This window comes from Microcebus murinus, chromosome 9, assembly GCF_040939455.1.
Source record: "Microcebus murinus isolate Inina chromosome 9, M.murinus_Inina_mat1.0, whole genome shotgun sequence".
In the NCBI taxonomy this organism is placed as follows: domain Eukaryota; kingdom Metazoa; phylum Chordata; class Mammalia; order Primates; family Cheirogaleidae; genus Microcebus; species Microcebus murinus.
The window spans coordinates 58305792-58331528 of NC_134112.1; the positions used below are offsets into that span (position 1 = coordinate 58305792).

A 25737-nucleotide genomic window follows, 5' to 3' on the forward strand; every position below is an offset into this window, starting at 1 on the left:
CTACAAAGATGGAGATGTTTCATATATAAAAGAAGGAACTTAACCCTTTTTGAGTTGCTGAGTTACCTAGTATAGGTAAGACTAAAGCCTTGCTGGTCAAAGTGTGGCCATAGATCTGCAGTATTGGTGTTGCCTGGAGTCTTGTTAGAAATGCACAATCTCAAGCCATACCCAGGATTGCTTATCAGAGACCTCATTTTAGCAAAATCCCAAGGATGTTGCTACTTAAATCAGAATGTGAGGAGTGTCAGGGGAAAGGATTTAAAAATGTTTTCTCATTTAATCCTCACAGCACTTTCACATGGTTGGCATTATTATTCCCATTTTAGAAACGAGGACTGTTAGGACTAGTGAGGTTAAATAACTTTCTCCATCCCAGAGGCTAACCCCTTTCTTTCATACCACTGTCTCCATCTGTGTGACTTTATGCTTATGACAACAGTGATAGCCAGGCCAAAGCACAGAGCTTTATTAACTTAGGGATAATTTGACAGTGGAACAGCTACCAACTGCTCTGAAGCAAAATAAATTTTTTGTTCATTATCCTCACAGCAAGGTGTAGTGACGAAGAAAATAGGCCAGGTGTGGTGGCTCACGACTGTAATCCCAGCACTTTGGGAGGCCAAGATAGGAGGTTCTCTTTAAGACCAGCCTGGGCAACATAGCAAGACCCCCATCTCTACAAAAAAATAAAAATTAAAAAAATTAGTCAGGTATGATGGTACATGTCTGGAGTCCCAGGTACTCTGGAGGCTGAGGTGGGAGGAGAGCTTGAGCCCAGGAGTTCAAGGCTACAGTGAGCTATGGTCATGCTCACTGTAGGGTCAGGGTATAGGTCATGCCCTATACCCTGGGCAACAAACCTATCTCTGAAAAGAAAGATATTGTTTCATTGTCTTACTTACACTTCTGTTATGAACCAAATAGTATTAACTACTTTAATGTGTAACACACAATATTCACAAGATTTGGATCTGAACAAGTTTTAGCTGCTGTCCTCACAGGCCGAACTCAGTCTCAGCTGTTGAAAATTTGCTGTGATGGTAGATGTTCTGAAAAGGTGCCACTGAATCCAAAAACCATTCCAATAAGTAGAATTGTAAAAACAAAATTTTAACATTGCTAGTATGTTAGGATTAGTATATATTCTCCAGAGGTGGAAATACTCATTTTCATGTTCAAGTTCTGACAGGTTTGTTAAAAAAAAAACCTTATAAAAAACCAAACTTCAAAAAATGTGTCATTACTTTTTGATCACAACTCATATACACTCTAACAAAAGGGCCAGGCCTGAAACAGTGGAGATTAATGTCTCTTTCAACAAGTCACTATGGGAAATAAAAGAAGTGCAACACTACTCAACAGACACAAAGTTTAACAAGGCACGCATGACCAACAAATTGCACCCAGTCAGAATGTTTCAGCTGAAGGACGTTAATCATCACATCAATGCTGACCTAAGGGTATATTATGTAGAATGTTGAAATAACTAAGAGTGCAAGTTTGCGGAACTCTTGAAGCCATGAGACTGATCACACAGGGCAAAAATGGTTGTAGGCCTGCGATGTAACAAATTTCTATAGCATAATATCTTAGATTGACATCAGAAGACTTAAAACTACATAGCAGATTGGAAGCGGCAAGTCGTAAGATTCCTGGAACCAAAATAAATTTCACCATCTTCCTAAACTTCCAGAACAAATGGGAATGAATTAGAAGTGAATTAAAGAGTTCTTCTTTCTAATGGTAAACCAAATTGCTGATTATATTCCAGGATCAGTGGTCCTCAACCCTGATGGACAATTAAACTCACCTGGGAATCATTCTAAAAACTAGCAATCCCTGGGCGCTAACCCCCAAATTCTGATTTAATTCATCTCAGGTGGAGCCACTGGCTTTAAAACCTTTCCAAGTGATTCTAATGCACGTAGCTAGAGTTGAGAGCTCCTATGCTAGATGATGCTAAAATAAATGAAAGACAAACGAAGAAAAAAATATCTGATACAATGGTGAAAGAAAATCATGAGGCTCAACAATATTTCAGGTTACAGCTGTTATGTCTTTGGAAGCTAAGGCTAAGAAAAAGACAGAGAATTGTAAGTATGGATATATGGAGGCCTCTTCTTTTCCTACTACTCTGATGTACTATTTTCAATCAATAATTGAAGGTGGTGGGGAAGAAATTGTCTCATTTGTAGGTTTTTCTCTGTTATAAGTATGCTGCAGTGAACATACTTCTCTCTCTCTCTCTCTCTCTCTCTCTCTCTCTCTCTCTCTATATATATATATATATATATATATATATAGGAGCATGAGAAAATGTTTGGATGATAAATTTCTAGAAATAGAATTATTTGGTCAGAATATTTACACATTTTAAATGTTGATATTTATCAACTGCCTATCAAAGAGGTTATAGTAATTTATATTCAATTAGCATCCATTTCAACCTGTGTTTGATTTTAAAAGTGGATTGAATAGACAAAGGAGACAGGGGATAGCTGGGAGTGTAAGATTCTAAGACAGAAGGTTTGGAAAAAGAGCAATAGTTTTGAAAACAATGTAGAGAGAAAGTGAAATGATATAGAGAGAAAGTGAAATGATATAGTGTGATTATTAGGCAGTGCTAAAGGATTGTTTGAGGCTTGTCAACATAAATTGTCAAATTATCATTCAAGTAGCAGTTGATGCAGGCAAAGAGAAAAAGCTAAGTTCAACTACCTTTTCTTGACATTATATGGGATTGTATTTTCCTTTAGTTTTATAAAGGCAAAGTATTGATATGGTAGTGATTATATTGCTAAGTGTATTCCATAGAAAAATATGTCACAGGAGTCGTATATATACAAAAACATTCCCTGTAGTGCTGTTTCTAATAGTGACAATTTGAAACTAACATAAAAGTCATTGATGCTTCATTGGTAGTAGAGTACATAAACAAATTGGGATAAATTTACACAGTAGAATATTATCCATATACATATATACATTTACAAAATTGCTGTCTTCCTAGATAAATTTTGTCTTGCTTTAAAGTAACTTTACTCATCATAAGCATTTTCACACCATTATAGAATTATAAATGTTATTTTAATGTTTGCTTAATATTCAGGCATATTTTTGTACCATCATTTACTTTAAGGTTCCAGAAGTGGAGAAGGAATCATATAATAAACACCTGAATATATTCCACTAAGATTTACTAAATTTTAATACTTTGCTACCTTTTCTCAGATCTTTTTATTTTTAATAAAATATTGCAGATACTGTTGAATCTCCCCCATTAAATCATTCTTCAGATTCCCTCTGCAACCTCATTTTCCTCTCTCATCCTCCAGGGGTGACCACTCTACTGGTTTGGTGTTCATAATTGTACATATTTTGCTATACTTTTGCTATATGTGTTTGTATTCATAAATAGATTGTGCACATTTAAAAACTTTATGTAAATGGTATTTTTGCATAATCTACCTATCTATATATGCATACACACACATATATCTGCAACATAGTTTGATGAGAGTTTTTAGCAGGGATGTTGTATTTTGCCAAATTTTCTTTCAGTTATTTATTGAGATCATCAAATGTGTTTTCTCTTTCAGCTTATTAATATGATGAATTATATTGATTGGTTTTTGAATGTTAAATCAATTTTGCATGCCTGGTATGAACTCCACTTGGTTATGATGTGTTATCTTTTTAAAATAATGTTCCATTCAAATTGCTAAAATTTTTTTAGAGTTTTTGTATTATGTTCATGAGGAATAGTAGTCTGTAATTTTCTCTTGTAACTTTTGTCTGGTTTTGGTATCAGGATAATACTGGCCTTATAGAATGAATTAAATATTTTGCCTTTTTTTCAGTTTTCTGAAAGAGTTTATATAGAATTAGCATTATGTCTTCCTTAAATGTTTGGTAGAATTCACCAGCAAAGCTATTTGTCCCTGGAGTATTTTTTAAGGGATAGTTTTTAAGTATAAACTCAAATAGACACATAGTCACACACAGACACATATACACACATTCTCCAGTATATTTTTATAGTATTTATACTGTCTAAGTACAGTATTATTAAACATGCTTTGGTTATTTGTGTCTTTCAAGATACTTTTCCATTTATCTAAGTTGTCAAATTTATTGGCATAAATTTGTAATATTCCGTTAATAACCTTTTAATCTCTATCAAATCTGTAGTGAAGTTACTTTTTCATTGCAAAATATTGATAATTTGTGTCTTCTTTCTTCTTTTTGACATTAATCTAGTTTGGAGTTTTATCAATTTTATTGATTCTCTCAAAGAACCAGCTGTTGATTTTATTGTTTATTGTTTTATATTTATTCCATTAATTTCTACTCTGATCTTTATTATTCACTGTTCTTACTTTTGCTTAATTTGCTCTAATTTTTCTATTTTCTGAGGTCATTGATTTGAGACCTTTCTGCTTTTGTAATATAAATATTTTAGATTATGAATTTCTCTCAAATTCTTGCTTTAGTAACATCTCACAAATTTTGATATATTGTTTTTTATGTTTAGTTCAAAATAATTTCTAGTTTTTTGTATTTCTTCCTTTATTCATGGATTATTTGAAAGTTTTTCCAAATATCTAGGGCTTTTCCAGATATTTTTCTGTTATTGGTTTCTAATTCAATTTTATTGTGGTCAAGAAAACAGAGTTTTTATAATTTGAGTTGTTTAAAGTTGTTGAAACTTTTTTACTGCCCAGAATATGGTCTAGTTTTGGCAAATTTTCCTTGTGCAATCAAAAAGAATGTACATTATTGAGAGTTCTACAAATGCCAATTAGATTAAGTTCAGGCCTATATCTTTACTGACTTTCTGTCTACTTGTTCTGTCAGTTATTGAGAAAGGGGTGTTGAAATCTCAAAGTACAGTTGTGGAATTGTGAATTTCTTTTTGCAGTTCTATGGTATTTTTTCCATTTACCCTCTGGAGCAGAAGAGCAACTGAGCTACTTTCTTGATAGTTCTGAGTTATCTTTTTGGATATCCCTGCTCCAACTCAGCAACAGTTTTGCAGGGGTTCTCAAACTGTTTAAACAGGGGGCCAGTTCACTGTCCCTCAGACCATTGGAGAGTGCGCACTGTGGGCCCAGGACAAGTCGGTTGCTAAGCAGGACAGGCAGCCTGGGCAAAAACACCTGGCAGGCTGGATAAATGTCTTTGGCAGGCGGCACGTGGCCTGCGGCCGTAGTTTGAGGACGCCTGGTTTAGAGAATGTCTTACTTCTCCCTAGTTCTCCATTAGAGATTTTTTTAAATTGATACATAATAGCTATATGTATTTATGGGATACATGTGATATTTTGATACATACATGCAATATATAATGATCAAATTGGGGTAATTGGATATTCATAGGATATTTGACTGCTAGTTTTATTAGTCCCTCTTGGCATGACACTCAATTTGAATGTACTGTGATGGGTGGCTGCTCATCTCCCATTCACAAGGCACATGGACCACTCCTAACCACTGCTCCCATTCATTTCCCACAACAGATTCTTTATAGGAGATTTTGTGGGTGATGATGGAGTACTCCCTTGCCTAGAAGCCAGGCCACCCAGGTTTGAATACTGACACTGTCACTTTCCAGTCCTATGACATGGCCAAGTTACTCAAAAAGTATAATGCTACCCAACTTATTGAGTTGTCAAGAGAAATCAAAGATATAATGCATGCAAAGAGCAGAGTACAGGGCCTCATGCAAGGTTAGAGCTCAATCAGAATTAGTTTTTATGAATATTGTCATTCATAAAAAGAAACCTCTCATATAATTCTTTACTTTGCTATATTCATCAGCCATTTATTTTTCTTTTTGTTAGTAGATTAATATTCTCAAACATTCCATATATATTTGGACAGAGGATAAGTTTGAAAAATAAAAAATTGAAGTTTTCTAAAATTTATTACTGAATATCTTAAAAATTACCAGATTGTTTCAGCAGGCAACGACACTCTAGATAAACTATTTTCAATATTTTGCTGCAATGCATTACAGAATCAATTATCTTGGATTGCCTAACCTAATATAATTACCTTTTTTGCTTTATTTTCATATACTATGCTAATTTTACTAAGCTATGGTCCTAAACTTTGTGCGTGCGTATGGTTCATATACAAATTTATTATGCAACTCTAATCTCTATGTCAGGAAATAACAAATTTCCTATCAAGTATAAAATATGACTGTGAATACCCCTTTCTCCAACAACTGTAACCTGATTCCCATGGTGAGCATGGAGCATACATACAACACAATAAAATGTGTTCATGAAGTTCAGGAGCACTTAGAAGCTCAATACTCTATCCTTGTATTAAATGTCTGCTAAATTTCATAGCCTACAGAAGCATTGCTAATGTAATTATATCCTAAAATGGAAGCAGGGTCAGCAGGATACTGTTATTTACTACAAAAAGATGGGCCACATTCGGGTGTTTTTGCCCATTTGTTTTTTTACTTCAAAATAAAATATGTGCTGTGTGCATAGGAATTTGTTCATAGTTTTTTTCATAGTCCATCCCTCCAACCGTCTGAGGGACAGTGAACTGGCCTCCTGTTTAAAAAGTTTGAGGACCTCTGACCTAGTGTATGGAGTGGCTCCTTCACTGCTTTACTTACCAGGAACAAATGTGTTTCCACTCCTAGCGCAGCATCATAAAACTTATGATTCCCCTGAGCTCTACCTGTTCAAATTAGGTCAAAGATTTCTTGAGAACAGTCCCTTCTTGCTTCTTGAGAGCCAAAAGTCTATGTCCCTGACTCAGACTTTTTCCCTATTTTTCTTTCTGTGTATTAGAAAGTTATCTGGTTAGTTGTATGTAAGAAGTTTCCCAAAGGAAAATGGACACATATATGAAATGTTACAGTTCATACTGCTACACAGTCAGAAATGGTCATTTTTTGTCTGCATTGGCTAGTACACTCAAAGGCTGGCATTTAAGTTGCATCTTGTTGGTTTATGAGTCTAGAAGACAAGAGTATCAAGACATACAGCATCAAAAATCTAATGCAGGGTGGCCAAACTACAGCTTGCGGGTAAAATCTCCCTGACACTTTGTAAATAAAGTTTTATTGCAACAGAGCCATACTCATTTATTTATGTATTATCTGTGGCAGCTTGCATTTCTAATAACAGTTTAGTAGTTGCCACAGAGACGATATGGCCAGCAAAGCCTAGAATATTTACTGTCTGGCCTTTTTTGAAGAAGTTTGCAGACCCCTAACTCAAAGAAATAGTTTGGATTGAACTGGGGAGATAAAGAGCTACTTAAATTTGTTCCAGCATGTTAAACATATGCACATTGTTGATTTTGACATGGATTCACTGATGCCCTGTAGCCTAGTTTCTCCAGCCTCTGCCTTCACAGTTTTGAATAAAACCGTACTCCGTAGCCCTTCTTTTAGGGAACGGTACTTAATACTTTGGGTTTGAAAGCCAGAGGACCCTACTAGCTGCTTGTACTTTGGAGAGCATTCTGAGTCAGCTGTTGATTGATGGTATTGTCATCTCTATTTTGCATTATGTCTCAATTAATCCTGGCTACTAAGTGTGTTTTCTTATTCTCTTTAAAGGAGGTAAGGATTTATCTAAACTTTATAAACATTTTCTCAAAAGAATCCGGTATTTATTTTGATAACACTATTAACTCAATATCTCTTTATACCTAGAGTACCTTGATTAGCTCCCTTTTGAAATTCCCTTAAAATTTTCTTTTGTATTTTTAACTCATACAGCTCCCCCTAATCTCTCATGATAATTGCAACTCTCAGGAACAATGATTTGAAAGTCTATAGAGTCAAGAGTGTTTGTTACAGTGTAGTTTTATTCTGATATGTGTATGTAAAAATTTCCAGCAAAGGTCTCAAATGAATACTTGACAACTCACAATACACAGTTCTTTGCCCTGTATCACTTTTAATTTGCTCTCCAACTGGGAATGAAGCACAGTGACCTAGGATTAAGATCACAGAGTCCTGGGGGTTATGATAATTGGATAGAAACTGAGTCCTGCTGCCCTTCACACCTCAGGTACCATGTAGACACAGGCTATGGGGATGCTGGCTGTGTGTCTAATATTAAAGTCTCAAAAAGACAGAAAAATTATTCTGCTCCCCTCCTCCCCTTTTTCCTTCAGAGGCATACACTTGTCTATGGACTAAAAATCTAGGTACTTGTGGGGTTTTTTTCTCATGGTGATGGTGATTTGATTTGATCAAGTCACTTTTCTCTTTTTCCCTTCTGTTTCTTGAGGAGGAGCCAGGCCATGCAACTCAACATTTATAGCTGGTGCCCAGTCACACTGGTCTGAGTGGGGAGACTTGCCTGTCCCCAAAATTTAAGCAGATGTTTTCCGTGTGTGAATGCCCATGGGTATGAAGTTCAGAATGAAAGGCCTGTCATCTGTGGCTGAGTACATTTCTACTTTAATATTCCACAATTCTGTATTTTTTTTAAATACAGAAGTTGAGCTGTGAATTTATATTCTGTTTTCCATCAACTATATGATAACCATCAATTAATACAATAGCTAGTGTTATGAATGTTAAGTCATACCAGATGTATAGGGGATTCTTGAGCTCAAGATTTTTAACAAGAATAAAAGCATCTCATTCAGGGCACCTGGTGGGTGCTCATTAATATTTTGTCCCTTCCTCTCTCCCTTCCTTGCCTCTTCCCTCCATGATAATTTGATGTGTGTGTACTTGAGAAACTCAGTGAAACCCATTAAAAGCTAATCACTCAAATATGTGATTTATGCCATATAATCTGACAAGCATTTCAATGTTTTGAGATCCCTGAATAGTTAACTGCCTTCTTACCTTCATCTCGATTTTCTGATACTCTGTAGACTCTGTATTCTGTGGTCTACCTTGAGCATTTCAGAATATAGATGCCACAGAGACATATGGTGATACTAAAAGTTAATGTCATTATAAGATTCTAATAGTGATAAAATGATAAAGTTATGATCCACTAAACCTTCTATGCAATGAAGGTCACAGAGTAGTGTCTGCAGTGCTCAGAGGACTGGTGGTCTCTGTGCAATGTAGTTCTGGCCCAGATTAATTTTACATGAGGAGAATATAAAAGCTTCAGACTAAATATATATTGTTTCTATAAAAAGTCGCTGATCTTTTCTTTTTCTTTAAGCTTTCTTTTCTGTAATCTTGAAACATTATCTGTTAAATAATAAATTAGAGAATCAAAAACCTCTTTTCATTAATACTATAGAATGCCAAATATAGAACATATCTAAATTAAATATTGAAGAATTAAAATCGAAAGTTCAAAAGTAAATTAATTGGTAACAAAAGGGCCATTCATCTTCTTCCAACCTCTTAAAAATTTCAGGAAATTAATAGCCAAGTCAAGAATCTTGAGATGATGGTTTACTGCCTTTACTGGTGAGAGTACAGTGTTCATCTACCCTGGAGTTAGTTAGCTATGTTATATCTATATATTGTGCGAATGGATCAAAAAGTCAAGCCTATAGATATCAAGGAACCTGATTTTACTTGGGTGAGTCATCTTATCTAGTTATGTTTCTGTATCCATGAGCAGTTGATTATTCTGTACTGTGAATGCAAGTGAGTAAAGGCAGAATTTTTATGAAGAAAGTAATTTGTGCAACTAAAGCTTTTTCTGCAATCTGGTGGGTGGAGGAGTTGGACTTTGGTGTGAAGGATGGATAAAATTTATAGTACAAATCTTTGGTTACCAAAATAGCTATGATGATTCAAATGAATGAGTGAATGAATGAAATCATTCACTTTGCCCTAGCTTGTCTTCAGTGTGAAGGTGCTTGTCCTTGATCATTGATGTCCTTGATGTCCTTGTCCATTGATGTCCTTGATCAATGATGTCTTGATACTGTCAGTAATTAAGTATGGCCATTCAAGTAGAAGCCTTAAATTTTAAACTGTATACATCTATGTCAACTTCAAATGTGATTACCCCAGATGGTATCTTTATTACTCAGTATTGAGGTGTTGAGTCCAAGTGATACAGGTCAGTAAAATAAACTTCAACTTTTAAATAAGATTCCTCACCTCTCCTCCTCATCTATTCTTGGTGTGTATACCAAGGACATCATTATGAAAGAGAAATCATGGAATTGACGAAAGGATATGGTTGCATAAATAATTTCTGCCAACAGAAATCTTTGAGTTCTAATTCCAAATTGCATGCTACCAATCACCTAATTTAGTTTGATTAGTATAGTTGCAAACAAGCTGTAATTTAACATTTATCAAATCAGATACCTTTGTATGGGGAAATAATAAGGTACTACTATTTCTTATTTGTTGGAGATCTACAAATTTTTCATTTGTGTCTTCTATTCTTTTGACATTCACCATGGTTTTTCTTCATGCAAGAGATCTTCTACAATGGATTCTTGTTTTTTTCTTATCCTATCATCATGTATCACTGCTAGTGAGAATTTAAGCCATATTTTTGCACACATAGGGCCAAAATAGTTTATATCATTTCAAATAATAATGAAAGTTATTTAAAAGCAGACATAAGAGGAGATAGGTGCATGATTTCCCAAATTCATTTAACCTCTAAGAGAACATTCAACTAACTATGAAAAAGCAATGTGAAGTAGCACAAGAGAGTGCTATGTTGACCCAGTATAGTTCTCATGGCTCGGTTTACTTATGCACCAGTAAATCAGGGTTGGCTTCTTTTCTGTGAACTCAGTACAGGGCTGTAGATTACTCTAGGGTCAATGCCAAAGTCATGAGCCACATACTCCATGGGTTGTTGTAATTGCATTTGACAATGAAATTTAACAATGCTTTCCTTTTGGGTTTCCTGAGATGTGAGTGAAGCTAGAGCAGTGGTTCTCAGATTATGCTTCCTGGACCAGCAGCATCACAGCTTGCTAGAAATGTACATTCTCAGGTCCTGCCCAAGCCTCAGTGACTCAGGAATCCTGGGAGGTGAGAACCAGCAGTCTGTGTTTTAACAAGTCTCCATGTGGTTCTGATACCTCCTACATTTTAAGAACTACTAGATTTGGGTCTGATGTTGCCTCAATCCAAACTGTTAAAATCTAAAACAGTAATTGCTGCCATATGGAATGTTAGTCTGAACCTTTATATTCAAGGTATTCTCTTCAAAAAGTGTCTGTTTCTGAAAGATACCTAACATTGTTAGTGTATGTTGATGCTGCTTTAAACAATCATTGACAGTGTGGTGTTTTAGGTGATGGGGGAGTGTTGAAATAATTACTGAGGTTTACAGCAGCACACTGTTAAAAAAATAAGTCAAAGTAACTAGTGGCCTTCATTTTATGAATGGATTTGTCAAATCTTCAGTATTTTATCAAACATGCATAGGTTTTATTGAGGCCATAAATGATTTTTATACTTAATAGGTGATTAATTGAATTACATCAAAGGTTTTGCTTTTTTTAACCTTAATCCCATCCACTCCATCAGGTAATGTGCAATCTATAAGGCTCACATTCCTTTATAATTTATCACATCTGATTCAAGGACCCAAACTTCATTATTTGATTGCTTACTTTAGCTCTGTGTCTGTGTAAGACCATACTTCTGGATTTTATATAATTGAAAATGAGTATAGTAACCCAAGGCCTAGACAGGTTATGTAAAATTTGATTAGAGACACTGGCCAAAAAAAATCTTATGAATGTTTTTGTTGGAAGCACACACACAAATCTGGTGATGGTGTTCAGACTTGCTAATGGGTAACTGACAAACTAAAGAAGTGTCTTCAAAAATCTAAGAGTGAGTTAATTAAAGGTCGAAACCGAAGAAGTCACCCTAGATGTCAAGATTTATTTTCTCCAGCTTGCAGTTGAAAAACACCAGGAAAAAAGAGAGAATGCATTCAGAAACATGCATAAGAACAGAATTCAGTTTCTCAGATTCTCACACAGTGTGACCCATCTGCTTAGAACACATTTGACTATTAATGATCAATTCCAAGTCCGTTTCTTTAGCAAATATATATTGGGTACTTGCCATGTAGCAGGCACTGTGGAGCTTTCACCACATCAGAACAGATCACAATAGATGATTGCACTGAACCATCATCTAAATAATGATTCTTTGCTTTAAGCTGGTGACTTTTCCAAAAGTATTTCACTAAAAGTATGAAATATCAGAAAGATGAGGGGAAATGTTCTTTAGAGTTACATTTATCACAAATGTCATGCTCTTTTCTTCATAAGGCAAAAGGAACAGTGCTTCTTCATTTAAAAAGTAGAATAATAATGGGGAAAAAAATCCATCAGCACCCCCAGTTGCCATGGTAACAAAATGACAAGTGGCCTTCATGTGATTTCACTGTGTGTCAATAAGCTAACCATTTGGGAGAGAATGCATTCTCTTTAGACATGTCTTTTGAGCAAAAGTATATTTTCATTAACTCATGAAACAGGTGTTGTTCATGCAGTACTTAATTTAGCAATTAATAAATAAGCTGTTTTTTTTTTTAAAGAAACGAAGCTAAAGGAGATGAAGGAAATAAACTTCATAGCATTTTCTCCCTTTCAGTTCTATTTATTTTTCCTTGAGGGGAGTGGTCTGGAAAAAAATAAGAATGAAATATATAAACTATAATTTGGATAATAAAAATTATTTTTGGTCTTTTCTATATTCCACTTAGGAATGTCCTAAACAAAAATATAAAAGTGCATAAAAGAAGGTGAGCTTCAACTTCAGTTATGTGATGAATCATCTATATTCCTTCTTTTTTATGCATATCTTCCACTCTATTTCTGATGCTGGATGGTTACTTGTTATTACTGTTGAGTCTTGCTTTCCTGTCAACTCTCTATGCATAATATCTTGAGTTGTGAAAGCAACTATAATTATTTCAGCATAAAAATAAGGTAAGTAACCACTCCAGGAAATTCAACTTAACTGTTTCTTGAGTCTAGACATTAATTGCCTTTAGCTGCAAATTACCATTGTTTAACACTTCATTTCATTGCACATATATTTGCCTCATTTTTAGAGCCATATTACTTTCCAAAGAGGTATTCATAGAACTTCAATTGCTTTCTCCTTCTTCAGCCACTGCCTTGCCAATTGATTTAACACCAATTAATAGCCTTTCTTTTTGGACACATAGATCTAAAATTGTGCCTTTTGATTCTTGTTGCAGGTGTTATTCCTGCAGGTAAAATTAAATGGCCCACTAATCAGGTTTTATGAGTACTTTCACACTTTTCAAATGATTCAGCAAATGGCAAAAAACTTCTTGCAGCCTAGGCCATAGGCTCTACCTGTTTTATGTATCTACCTAACAAAAGACAAAAGGACGCTTGTAAGTGGTCACTAAGCAATTGTGTACTACGTTTTAATGTGGAATCAAAGAAAATGAATTTATAGCTCGACTCGTGTTTCTTTACACCCAGACAATAAAAAAGGCAATTTATATCCTTACACATAAGAACTTTTTCTTTATAAGAGCTGTTAGTCTGAATCAAGGTAACTGATTTAAAACTTTGATTATAATATATTCCAAAAAATAAGATACCATAGATGATATTTATTATAATTGCAATACTCTTAGTAGTACTATTAATGTTACTAAAAAATGCAGATATTATTGGCATGGTATGTACACTTTTACTTTTTATAATGCCCTTTTATATCTATTATTTACCTCAGTGCATGATAAGAAAATTAATGATAAACTTAATGATGTTTTAATTCAGAATCACATGTGTAAAACATTAAAACAAAAATGGAATGCAATGTCCTTGAAACTCAATTGTAGGAACCTTTTTATCATACCATGCTTCCACTTTCTTCTTTTAAAAATGAGAGTTAATATGTAAATATCTGTGTGTGTGCACATACACCAGTCAGCAGAACCCACTATGCACTGTCATATTTATCAGTCCTATGAAAATAACTGAAAGTTCGAAACTACCTGTATTGGGCACCATGGTGTTAAACCAGATGACCTAAACTAAACCAAGCAATGTATGAAATAAGTGAAATATCTCTTTAAGAATTGAGTGATTTTCAAAATATAACCAGGCTCATTCTGAATCTCCTGTTGCTTCTTAGAGGTCCCCAGCCAAGTTATAATACTCACCCTTCGAAAGTCTCAAGCCTCCAAGTATTATAGGTCTCTTCTTCTGTTCAGTTCCTTTTCTCACAGTCTCTCTCTTCTCTTCAACCTTTTCCTCTTGTCTAATTGACCCACTAAATTATTGTGCAGAGGTACTAATGAGGTAGTTTTTGGTCAGTTAATAGGATGTATCCCTTTATAGCATACTATATAACTTTTTAATTTTTTTTTGTTTATTCTCTGCCTCTTACAGTTAAAATGTAAGTTCCATGAAGGCAGGAATGTTAATCTGTGCTATTTAAGGATATATCCCAAGCATCTAGAATAGTACTTGGCACATAGTAAATATTCAAATTAATATTTGTGGCAAGAATTCATTAAAAAAAAGAAAAAACTTCTATGATACCATAGAAGTTGCTCTCCCAGGCAACAGTACTTAATTTATAATCCTTGTTGAGTGCTTAATATGTGCCAGACATTGTCTTAAGTATGTTATACAAATTGTCTCACTTGTTTCTCTCATCAACCCTATGAAGAAGGAACAGTATAAGACAGAGGCAAAGTGAATCCCAGGATGCTGACAAAGGATGATGCTAGGGTAGCAGCTATAGGCTAGGTCAGCACAGTCCAGATTACAGCAGGTTAGAAGGCTCCTGGAGAGAGTTCTTCAGTAGGAGAAACTGGATAAAATAGGAAACATATATGTACATTTTGAAAGATGTATCTAATAAGGAACTTATTAATTGAATTAATGATTAATATATTTAAAATGGAAATGACATATTAAATCTACAGTAATCAAAAAGTTACACAAGAAGGGAAAAGTAATTGGTACACTCTAAGGTTCATCTGGGAATAGATTTATATAGTATTAGTATTAATGTAAACATTAAATAGTAATCTAAACACAAGTTTGCTCTGTTAGAAGAATGAAAAAGGAGGAAGTTGTGAGTGTGACAGGGGTAGAATTGTGGGCAAAAGAGGGCTAAACTCTCATTGTATTCACTTGAAGATCTAGAAATAATTACTAAAGTAAAAAAAAAATCAAGTGCATCCTAAATAAATTATTTAGAGACACAAAGATAAAGCAAATGAGTCAACTAAAAGAGTTGAACCTGTTTGCCTCTGGATAAAGGGAAGGGTGTGTGTGTGTGTGTGTGTGTGTGTAGGTGTGGTGTGGTGCCTAGAGTCTGCTTTTTTAATAATAAGCCTCAGAGAATTGCTTGAATATTTAAAATATCTGTATATGCAACTTTGATTAAAAAAAGCAAAAACTAAATTTTGGGAGGAAGCAAAGGAGAAGGGATTAATTTTAGCAAGATGGATGCATAATTCCAATAAAGGGTTAGTTTTGAAGGAAAAGAGAAAATATGAAGATAATGCAGATAAGGAAAATGGAAATTAGGAAACTTTAGGGAATTTGATTTTAGATCGTCTCTTGCTTTCCAAGAAAGAATGAGCTCATGTCTTCTGCAGAAGATCAATGCAGTGCCGTATTGGAAAATGGAGGGAATGTGACAAGGAGAGGCAAGAAACCACATATAAAAAGAGTCTCAAACATCAGTAGGATGAAACTGGCATTAAATAACCTGAATTTATAGAGAACTTTGTTGGAGAAGGTTTGTGGTTTTCTGTAGCAACTGCTGTCTGTGAATACAACAGCCAATAGTGAATGTGGAGACTTAGTATAAGTCAGAAAATGATGAAGGTGAATTAAAGGAAGGAAGATTCTAAGTTGTTCCTGGTCCCTTAGTAGTGAGGGAGGCCAGCAAAGCCAGATTTGGGGAACATCAGAGAAATTAAGAGAGATAAGGGGACTGGAGGTCACAATTAGAAAGAAGAGCAGAATGAGAAAAAAGATGGGAGATTAATATCAAAGAGGGGGAGTGCAGCATTTGAGAGTGTAGAGTAGAACTTCTTCAGTGAAGTAGGCAAGCTTTTGTTCCAAGTAGGCAGTCAGTATCAGGTGGTCAGCTGCAGCAGATGACACTACTACATCACAGAGGTCTGAGGTACAAGATGGAGATGGAAAACCACTCAGTGAACTAAAAGTACTGGTGGTCCTCCCAAGAATAACATAACCACAAACATGTTCACTAGAATTTGGTACAGCCAAGTTACTCCCGGCAAGTAGCAGGCCTGGAAACTGCTGTCAAGTATGTGATCCTGTGCTCACACTGTGCTCAGAATGCATTACCATGCTGCAAGCAGTTAATTAACCAAAGTGTGTAGCTTCTGAATTATGCAGATAAATTAGTAAGGAAAATTGAATCTTTGTTATTTGATTTTTCTTAATGATTAGAGTGTGCTCTAAATAAGTAGAAAAACAAATTGATTGCCACAACCATGTTAATATACTTCTAATTCACAAATTTAAGCACATAAGAGGATATTGAAAGTGAAGGTTCTCATAGAAACATTAATTTGAAAACATTATGCATACTAGGTGTGGGAGGTTTCTTTTTTATAGCATAAAAGCAGTAGGAAATATTGCAAAATGTGGCTCAGTTAAATAAAATAAAATAACAAATTCAGAGGAAAGTCATTAAACATGATTATGGAAAACGATTGTTTTGAAATCCCCAAAGAAGGGTTGTAAAAATTTGAGAAAATAATACCTTCAAAGCTCAAAAAATGTTTGCAATTGGAATTATTCATTTTTTACCCCAAATCAATTTCCCAACACATTGTACATTCTGGCATTAGCTTGTACCTTTCATTTGCAGTCAAGATTTTATACTAACAGACCAAAAGGAGAGCTGACTGGTTATTTTCATGACCTAGCTGATAAAGACTTCAAATTCAGAGGGCAAAAAATAAAATTTAAGGATTTAAAATACATTCTTTTCAGTATATAGACAATATAGGGGGGGGTTTAAATATGAAGTCTGCCAGTGTACTACCTTGCTTATACATTCAGCCTCTGTATATTTCTGCATACTTATTTGCATGTATGCATTATGTAAATTACAATCTGACCATGCAAAATGCCTTATGTAGGTGGCATAGAACCAGAAAGGAAGAAGCTTAGGGTATGGTGAGGGAAGGATATATACCAGAAAGCAAATCTGCAGCCTTGAATATATATCTCTGTCTCTGCTCACATTTCACATACTGGACAGCATGCCTGGAAGGCTCTGTTCTTCGGGCAGCTAAGCAGAGCAGCTGATGCTCCTGTCACCTTGGCCATCTGAAGCTCCATTCCCTCTATAGGTGATGCAAGAAGCAGGAGCAGTGGCCCCAATTAGGTAACCCCTGGAAGGGTGTCACCTCCTAATTCAGTCATAATTAGTGACAGTCATGAAGGAAGCCAGACCATGTAAAGGAGAGCCTGCATGATGCAGTCAAAGAAAGTTTCCTCCTGTCGAATTAGATACTATATTACCAACATTATAATTACTAATGTAATTTTAATTATTATTCAACTCTGAATGATAAATTTAATTTTAAGTAATAGTAAAGGTTTTATGATTATTTAAACCAAATATACATTTTTGGTACAAATTTAACAAATGAAAACCAACAAACAGCCCCCCCCTAAGAAAGCAGATCTTGAAAATATAAAGGTACGTTGCCATTTTGCTAAGATTTCTATTTTCCATTGTATTTTATGTCATAGCACAGCAATCTACAGAACAATGGAGGTCCATTCATGGAAATGAAATGTAGAAATTCCTGAGCTAGCAGACTCCTGGCCCCATATTCAAAACATCTCTTCAAAAAGGGCACAATGTTCAGCATTCTTCACTGAAAAATATATGCAGTATATTGTCATATTTTATGGCAATGGACTCTTTATAAGCTTAGTGAAGAAAAATGATTTGTACATTTACTTTACTCTTTACCCCCTGCTGTTTTCTGTTGCCAAACAAACAGAAGGACAAATGCAAACTGCCAACTTGCAGGATGTACAAACAAATGTTATTGAACATTCAGAAGTATGGTAAATTTCTAAAGTTCAACAACAAATAATTTAGAGTCTCTCTTTTGTTTTTACTTTTCCTTATTCAGGCACCACAAGGCCACATAAGGAGGGTGAGGTCCCTGGAGTGGACTATATTTTCATCACTGTTGAAGATTTTATGGAATTGGAGAAAAGTGGTGCTCTCCTAGAAAGTGGGACTTATGAAGGTAAGCACAACTTTCCTGCAAACTCTGTTCCTTGGTGCAGCACATTTTTCTCATTTGACTGAAATGCATTAGGACACTAGGTTGCCAATGTGCTGCTGTTTTTGGCTTGAGAATTTTAATAAGATAATTTTAACAATGTATTTTAAAGGACAGTTAAAATACATCTCAGTTAAATGTACTCTTAGCACGCCTAGAGAAATGTGTATGATATACCCACTAAAGTATCCTTATGATTGTCTCCTGAGGCTAAGCTGGCTAAACTGTGATCTTTCAGATAAAATGTCTTTGTATCTAGGTGGTGTCTAAACGAGGACAGGGCTAGGGTTCCAGTTCTGTCATTATCTCTGTGTGGCTTTCTCAAGTTACTCCACTTTACTGGCCTTCACTTACCTCCCATGCAAAATGATGGGGTAGTAAAATAAAATCTGGGAATGAACTCCAAAGCTCTGTCATGATAGCAGGTCTCCTTGTGTACCCAAGTCAAACATGAACAACAAATTAAACCCAATCCTTGAATGCAGGAAATAAGCTTTGGTGAAAAGAACACTATAACATGAACCAGAATCTGTCTCGGTTACAAACCTGGCTTCATTACTTACCTGCTATAAATATTTAGTAACTCAATATCACTAAACCTTAGTATTCTTAGCTGTATAAGGGGAGTGATAGCATTGAAAAATACAAATGAGTAACAGTATGTTGATATGATCACATTTATATGCTTGACTAACATTTACATGTGTCTGGTTTATGTCTGATGAAGTTATATATCTGTATATATGTATAATAAAATTTTAAAATGATATAACTAAAGTAGAAAATATCTTTCATTTCTACTTCACAATTATTATATGTGTAAAGTATATGTACATGTACTATTATTAAAGTCCAAAGGCGAATCTAGTTTTACTGAGCTGCAATTAATAGCGATATTAAAAACAAAACTCATAATACATACATTGCTGCCCAGGCCATCATACATCTTAAGTCTACCGTGTTTCCCCAAAAATAAGACAGGGTCTTATATTATTTTTCCTCAAGAACACACTCTAGGGCTTATTTTCAGGGGATGTGTTATTTTTTTTTAAGTATGGTACAACAATCTACATGTATTCAAATATAGTTAAGTCATTGTCTTCTGGAACATCATCATAACTCTCCAAACCCCAAATTCCATCCTGAATTTCTTGCAACTCTATTTCGTTTAGAACCATTGGCCCCAATCTCTCATGTCAAGCAATAGAGCTCTCATGGGGCAGATGAGAAGGGCTGTTCGTCTTCTTTGCCGCTCGCAACAAAGTGCTACGGTTGTATAGATACGCTGCATAGCCATGCCCATCACTATTCTTATTTTTGGGGTAGGGCTTATATTGAACAAATGCTTAGAAATCCTGCTAGGGCTTATTTTATGGGTAGATCTTATTTTTGGAGAAACACAGTACCAACCATCAAATAAGCTGGGTGTGCTATGTTAACAATTTGGCCTTCCACTTCCTCCTTTATTTGTATCACTTAACAAAAGGGATACATTCTGAGAACTGTGTCATTAGGAGATTTTATTGTTGTGTAAACATCATAGAATATACTTAACCCAAACCATGATCTATACACTACTATACATCTAGGCTATATAGTATAGCCTATTGCTCCTAGGCTACAAACCTGTAAAGCATGTTATTGTACTGAGTGCTGTAGGGAGTTGTAACACAATGGTAAGTGTTTATGTATCTAAACATATCTAAACATAGAAAAAGTACAGTAAAAATAGGGTATAAAAGATTTTTTAAAAAGTACACCATGTAACACACTTATGAATAGAGCTTGCAGGACTGGAAAGTTGCTCTGGGTGAGTCAGTGAGTGAGTGGTGAGTGGATGTGAAGGCCTAGGACACCACTGTACACTACTGTGGACTTTATAAACACTGTACACTTAGGTACATAAAACTTATAAAATATATTTCTCTAAAATAATTAGCCTTCACTTACTGTCACTTTTTTACTTTATAACCTTTTTAATTTTTTTGGCTTTTTTTGTAATAATTTTTTTTTGCCTTTTTTGTAATAATGCTTAATTTAAAACACAAACACATATGCAGCTGTATAAAAGTAATTTCTTTATATGCTTATTCTATAAGCTTTTTTCAATTTAAAAACACTTTTTTTAACTTTAAAAATATTTTTGTTAAAAACGAAGGCACACACATACATTAGCCTAGGCCTATACTGGATCAGGATTGTCGATGATATCACCATCTTCCACCTCCACATATTGTTCCACTGGAAGATCTTGAGGGGCAATAACATGCATGGAGCTGTCATCTGTGATAACAATACCTTCTTCCAGAATACCACCTGAAGGCCCTGCCTAAGTCTGTTTTTATAGTTACCTTTTTATTTTTATAAGTAAAAGTACACTCCAGTATAATAATAGAAAGTATAGTATAGTAAATACATGAACCAGTAACATAGTTCTTATCATTATTATCAAGTATTGTGTACTGTACATAATTATATGTGCTAGACTGTTATATGACTGGCAGCACAATAGTTTTTTTTTTTACATCAACATCTTCACGAACATGTGAGTAATGTATTGCACCATGACATTACAATGGCTACAATGTCAAGTGGCAGATATTTTTCAGGTCCATCATAATGTTAAGAGACGACCATCGTATATGGTGTCTGTTGTTGACCAAAACATCATTATATGGCACATCACTGTAATTAATTACATAGTTTAGTGGACTATAGTTATTCAAGAACTCAGTATTTTGAGATTGTCAGAAATATTTAAATCTCATCCATTATTTAGCATTCCAATGGCAATTTAGACTGAGACATTTGACTAAATTATGGCTGAGACATTAGTTGCTGATTGCCACATTTGCAGGAAATAGGCAAAAATAGCCAGTAAAAGGAAATGGTTATGCATTAGTGCTTTATCTTCTTCATATTGTCAAGAATAGAAGATAGTAAAGATTGATTGAAAATACTTTAAAAAATAAGCTGTGTTGATAATATAAAGCTGTCTTATCCTTTAGTAATATGAATGTCTAAATAAAAAAGGTGCCTTAAACTATATATGAAAAATAGTTAGTATAAATCTTAGAAAATAGTTTTATCAAAGAAGTCAGAGTACATAAACAATAGATTTTTGTAGACTATTTTCCTGTGGGCTTTGTCACATTATTTAGTGGCAGTCATTAGTTTGCATGTCTGCCAATAATAATGTATTTAATTACTTTATTTAAATATATTTATGTGGCAAAAAAACCTAATGACTTAACATATAGGAGCATCACAAGAACAGCATGATTAACAATATGACTTTCTATTTATAAAAATAAAGACTGTGCAATACTAATTTTAAATAAGCTGAAAAAAATTAAGCCAAATGTTCATTTTAAATTTTTGTCATTCTTATGATAAAGTAGATATCACAAAATTAAATATCACTACTTTTAAGTATAGCTTAGATTAAGCTATACTTAATAAATGTTAGGTTCCAGTTAATTTTTGAGGGAAATATCTTGAAACTGTGAGCAAGAATATATAACCCTCAATCTTCCTCAGACATCCTTTCAGTGCTGAGAGTTGTTTGCTGGCTTTGGTGCCAACTTATTAATGTGCATAGAGCTGATTATTGGATTTTAAGGCTAATTTCCATATGTGACTTTGATAATTATATCAATACCATTGCTTATAAACACACACTCTGCACATGGATAAATAGAAATCTCTTTTCTCACATCACAAAACCAACTGAGTGAACATCTAGGAAACATTATCAAATCTCAGAATCTTCAAAGTTTTCCGTAATTACATCTGGGGAACCAGTAAAATTCACCTTCTAATAAAAGTTTCTGCATTTCTTCAGTATTGGTCATGAGCTCTAGACCTAGAGCTACCACTTAATGTGTTTTTTATCAGAGAACCCTAGGGAATGTCTTTTCTGCTGTTGGTGCTTTCAGAATATACAGAATAACAATCATGTGCTACTCAACTAGACAAAGAAAATGCTGAGAGCTTTTATATTTGTCAAGCTTTCGCAATGTCCCTCTCTCATAGGATTTTGTTTTTTTAAAATAAAAGCCGAGTTTCTCTATGTGTTCTCCATTTTGCAGTGTTTGGGTCATTGCTCTCTTCCCTCCTCCTTGCTAGCCCATTCTCATGCCTTCTCAGTACTCTTTAGAGCCCTTGGTTAGATTAGAAAATCTACTTCTGGTAATCTGTGAATGCACCAAAATAAAAATAAGGAGGAATTGAGTTACTTTCAGCAGTAGTCCCTAGCCTTTTTGCCACCAGGGAAGACAATTTTTCATGGAAGTTTCATGGAAGACAATTCTTCCACAGATGGTTTGGGAGAGTGGGGAGGTGGCAGAGCTCAGGCATTGATGTGAGCATTGGGGAGCGGCTGTAAATACAGATGAAGCATTTCTCACTTGCCTCCTGCTGTGCAGCCCGGTTGCTAAATTTCACAGAAAACAATTTTTCCATGGATGGGCTAGGAGGCATAGGGTTCTGAGGCCTGCTTCCTAAAAGGCCACAAACAGGTATCAGTCCATGGCCCAGGGATTGGGGACCGCAGATTCAGTATTAAGGTTTAAGACCTCCTTTTAACCATGTGGGGTCCTTATGACAGAAGGTAACTTCCAGAATCCAATCCACAAACCAGAACATCAAGGCTGCTAATAAAAACTGGGAATAGGAAGATAATCCCTGTTTCTTCTTGCCCATCCTAAATGCTTTCCACATTGGTGCATTTATTAACAGGGATATTGGAACTATTTCATTTCTTTTATTGGCAAAGATCAAGAGAGTCTTTTATAAAATGTCTCATTAAGCTACTCATCATTGAGAAAATCAGTTCTATAATGTTTCTGTGCTTCATTCCTTCCACTTGGTTTTAGAATAGGACCCACGTGAAAAAATATTAAGAGGAAAAATACATTCTTTTAAGCATGTTTCATATGCATACATTTTGTTTCATTGTTAATTGTTCTAATTCTAATCTTGGTGGATAGATGTAGCTAAAATGAACTTGGTCCTTGCATTAGAAATGAGATGTACTGTCCTGAATTGTAGTTCTGCCTCTTAGAAACTGACTCAAAGGTTTTGCTCCAAAAGAGCAGTTTTGTTACTTGCTGGAGCCTATAAGAAAGGTCTTAATGTGCTATAGTTACCATCCATAGTTATGCCACATGGCCCTAGCCAGAATTTTAGTCCATTATTAAAGCACTTCTTCTATCCCCACCCCCAGTCTAAAAGCCTCATTTCAGTTTTCTATAGAACAGCTGCTGCATGGCCTTGCTGTATGGTCCTCTGCATGGCCCAGATTACCTGGCTGTGATGGTAACCATCAGGTGTTGATAAAATGACTTTTTTCCATGACTTAGCTGATCTCACCCCCACATTTTCATATTGAATTGGGCTTAAAATTAAGCTGATGAATTCTATTATCAATAAATCTATTATTAATCTATCAATAACTCATTATTTTTTGATAAAAAAGCCCACTGGTGAGTCCGACATAACCTCAAATAACATGAACAACACTGTGAAACTTCATGTTAGGACTGAAAATGTAGGCTTTGTGTGAAACACAGACTACAGAGCTCTTTGGATGAATGCAGATAATTCTCTTGGAATTAAGGTCACATATAGGTAAAAGTGAGACACCAAGAGGTGGAATTAAATGAGTAGCCCTGGCATGCTAAAAGTCCCTTGAAGGAAGTTTCTTTAGGAACTGTCCAAAGTGCTGAATTGCCCAGCGCTCTAAATCAGTTAATCCTGCCTAACTTCTTCCAGTTGTCTGAAACTTGGCATGCATGTTTCATTCACCACTCATACTAGTTTTCTGCTTCAACCTGTGTTCTGAATGTCATTATTAACTAATCATATGTTCTCTGAGCTGTGCCTGGACTTATTTCATTTGATTCCCCTACTGTGATCACGCACAGTCAGATTCTAGAAGAGCACTTCCATTGGAACATCTGCTACCTTATTTGGTTGTTGTGCTTTTATTTTAAAAGCTATTTTTCTGTCTATTAAAAATGTCACTCATCATAAGTTAATTTTTTTCTTTAAATGGACATAGGCTCAACTGTAACATTGCCTCACTCTTTAAGAGGTCCATATCAAGGCCAGCAGGTTATTTGGGCATTTGACAGAATACAGTACAAATACAACATTTACCTTCATCTTAATGAGGCTTCTCCTAATCATGAACTCTAATATTTATATATATGGACATGAGCCTACTGCAAACAGCATACCTAATTTCTTGAACAATTTTATTGAGGGAATTGTGAAACTGAAGTTTTTTCACATTTGTACACAAAGGAGTGATGTACCATATAGTATCCTATAAAAATTTAAGTATTAAGTATAAATAATTTTTGAGGAAAATAAGCCAAGCACTCCTATGATGATAGAAGATATATAACAAATTTTACATAAATCTGTTCCATTTTACTAACTAAAAAATGTAAGCTTTTTTTTAGCATGACTTGATGCATTTATTATTGAAATTTGGAATCTCTATTCTCAATCAAGATAGCACTAGGTGATAAAGAGATACTCAATCCAAATAAAATCATTATTGGCACCATAAATAGTCTTGAGAAATATCATTCTTCTGTCAGTTCCAGCTTCTACCCATCAACATATAAATAATATTTCTTGAAGGGCAAATCAACGTTTAAATTAATGCTAGGATTTTTGTCATTTCAGCAAACCAAAATGAGATAAAATTTCATTTTCCCCTTTGCTTGCATACTATTACAAGAGAAAATTTTTACTATGTAAGTAATAACCTCTAAACAGTAGTAGACTCTTGGAGCTTGCAGTTAAAAGGGTCCAGTAGTCTTTACATATCCAAGTTGTAGAATATTTTTTTATTCCTGCTGCTTTTTCTTGTGGCAATATTTTTACTGTGGAAATTCTAGGTCATGCATTTAAGTGTACTCTTTAGGAATGTTGACCATTTACACATAAAGCTCACTAAATATTTATTTGACCAGTAGCAAAAAACACATTTAGAGAAATTTTACACCTGTATTAGATTTTCATTATGTCAGAGTTTTGTTTTTGGTAAATGACTCAATTTGTGTTCAGAGCTATTGACAGTATATGATTTTGGCATGCTCTGCTGGTCTAGTGTAACACACTAAGAATGGTAGTGTCATTTTGTGTTAAAATATAACAATTCTCTTTTGGTTTGAGAATTTTGTAGCCCATCCTTTTCAAAATATACAATGCAAACACCATTTTTAAGCACCTTTTTCTCCCAAAAGAGATAAGAAGAAATGACCCAAGAAAATAATTAACTAATTTAATATTATCACATAAATTATATAAAATTATTAACTTAAAGACTAACATCAAAGAAAATGAAATGACTTGCTCTGTCACCTTTAAGTACAACATTAACCATTTCATTACTTCTTCTGTATGTTTTTTGTTGAGCTGTAGCTGATGGGAATAGGAACAATCTTTTCTGGGGGTGCATCATTAAA

The 25737-nt window shown here is 34.7% G+C and overlaps 1 protein-coding gene across 4 annotated transcripts in view; it reads left to right on the forward strand.

Moving 5' to 3' along the window:
- Positions 1-25737, forward strand: part of MAGI2 (membrane associated guanylate kinase, WW and PDZ domain containing 2) — a 1296878-nt gene that overhangs the window by 712352 nt on the left and 558789 nt on the right. For all 4 annotated transcript variants that reach the window (XM_020289800.2, XM_076006486.1, XM_076006487.1 and 1 more), the window contains exon 3: positions 18098-18217. In XM_020289800.2, the coding sequence (XP_020145389.2) occupies positions 18098-18217 (120 nt within the window). The remainder of the gene's footprint in view (positions 1-18097; positions 18218-25737) is intronic.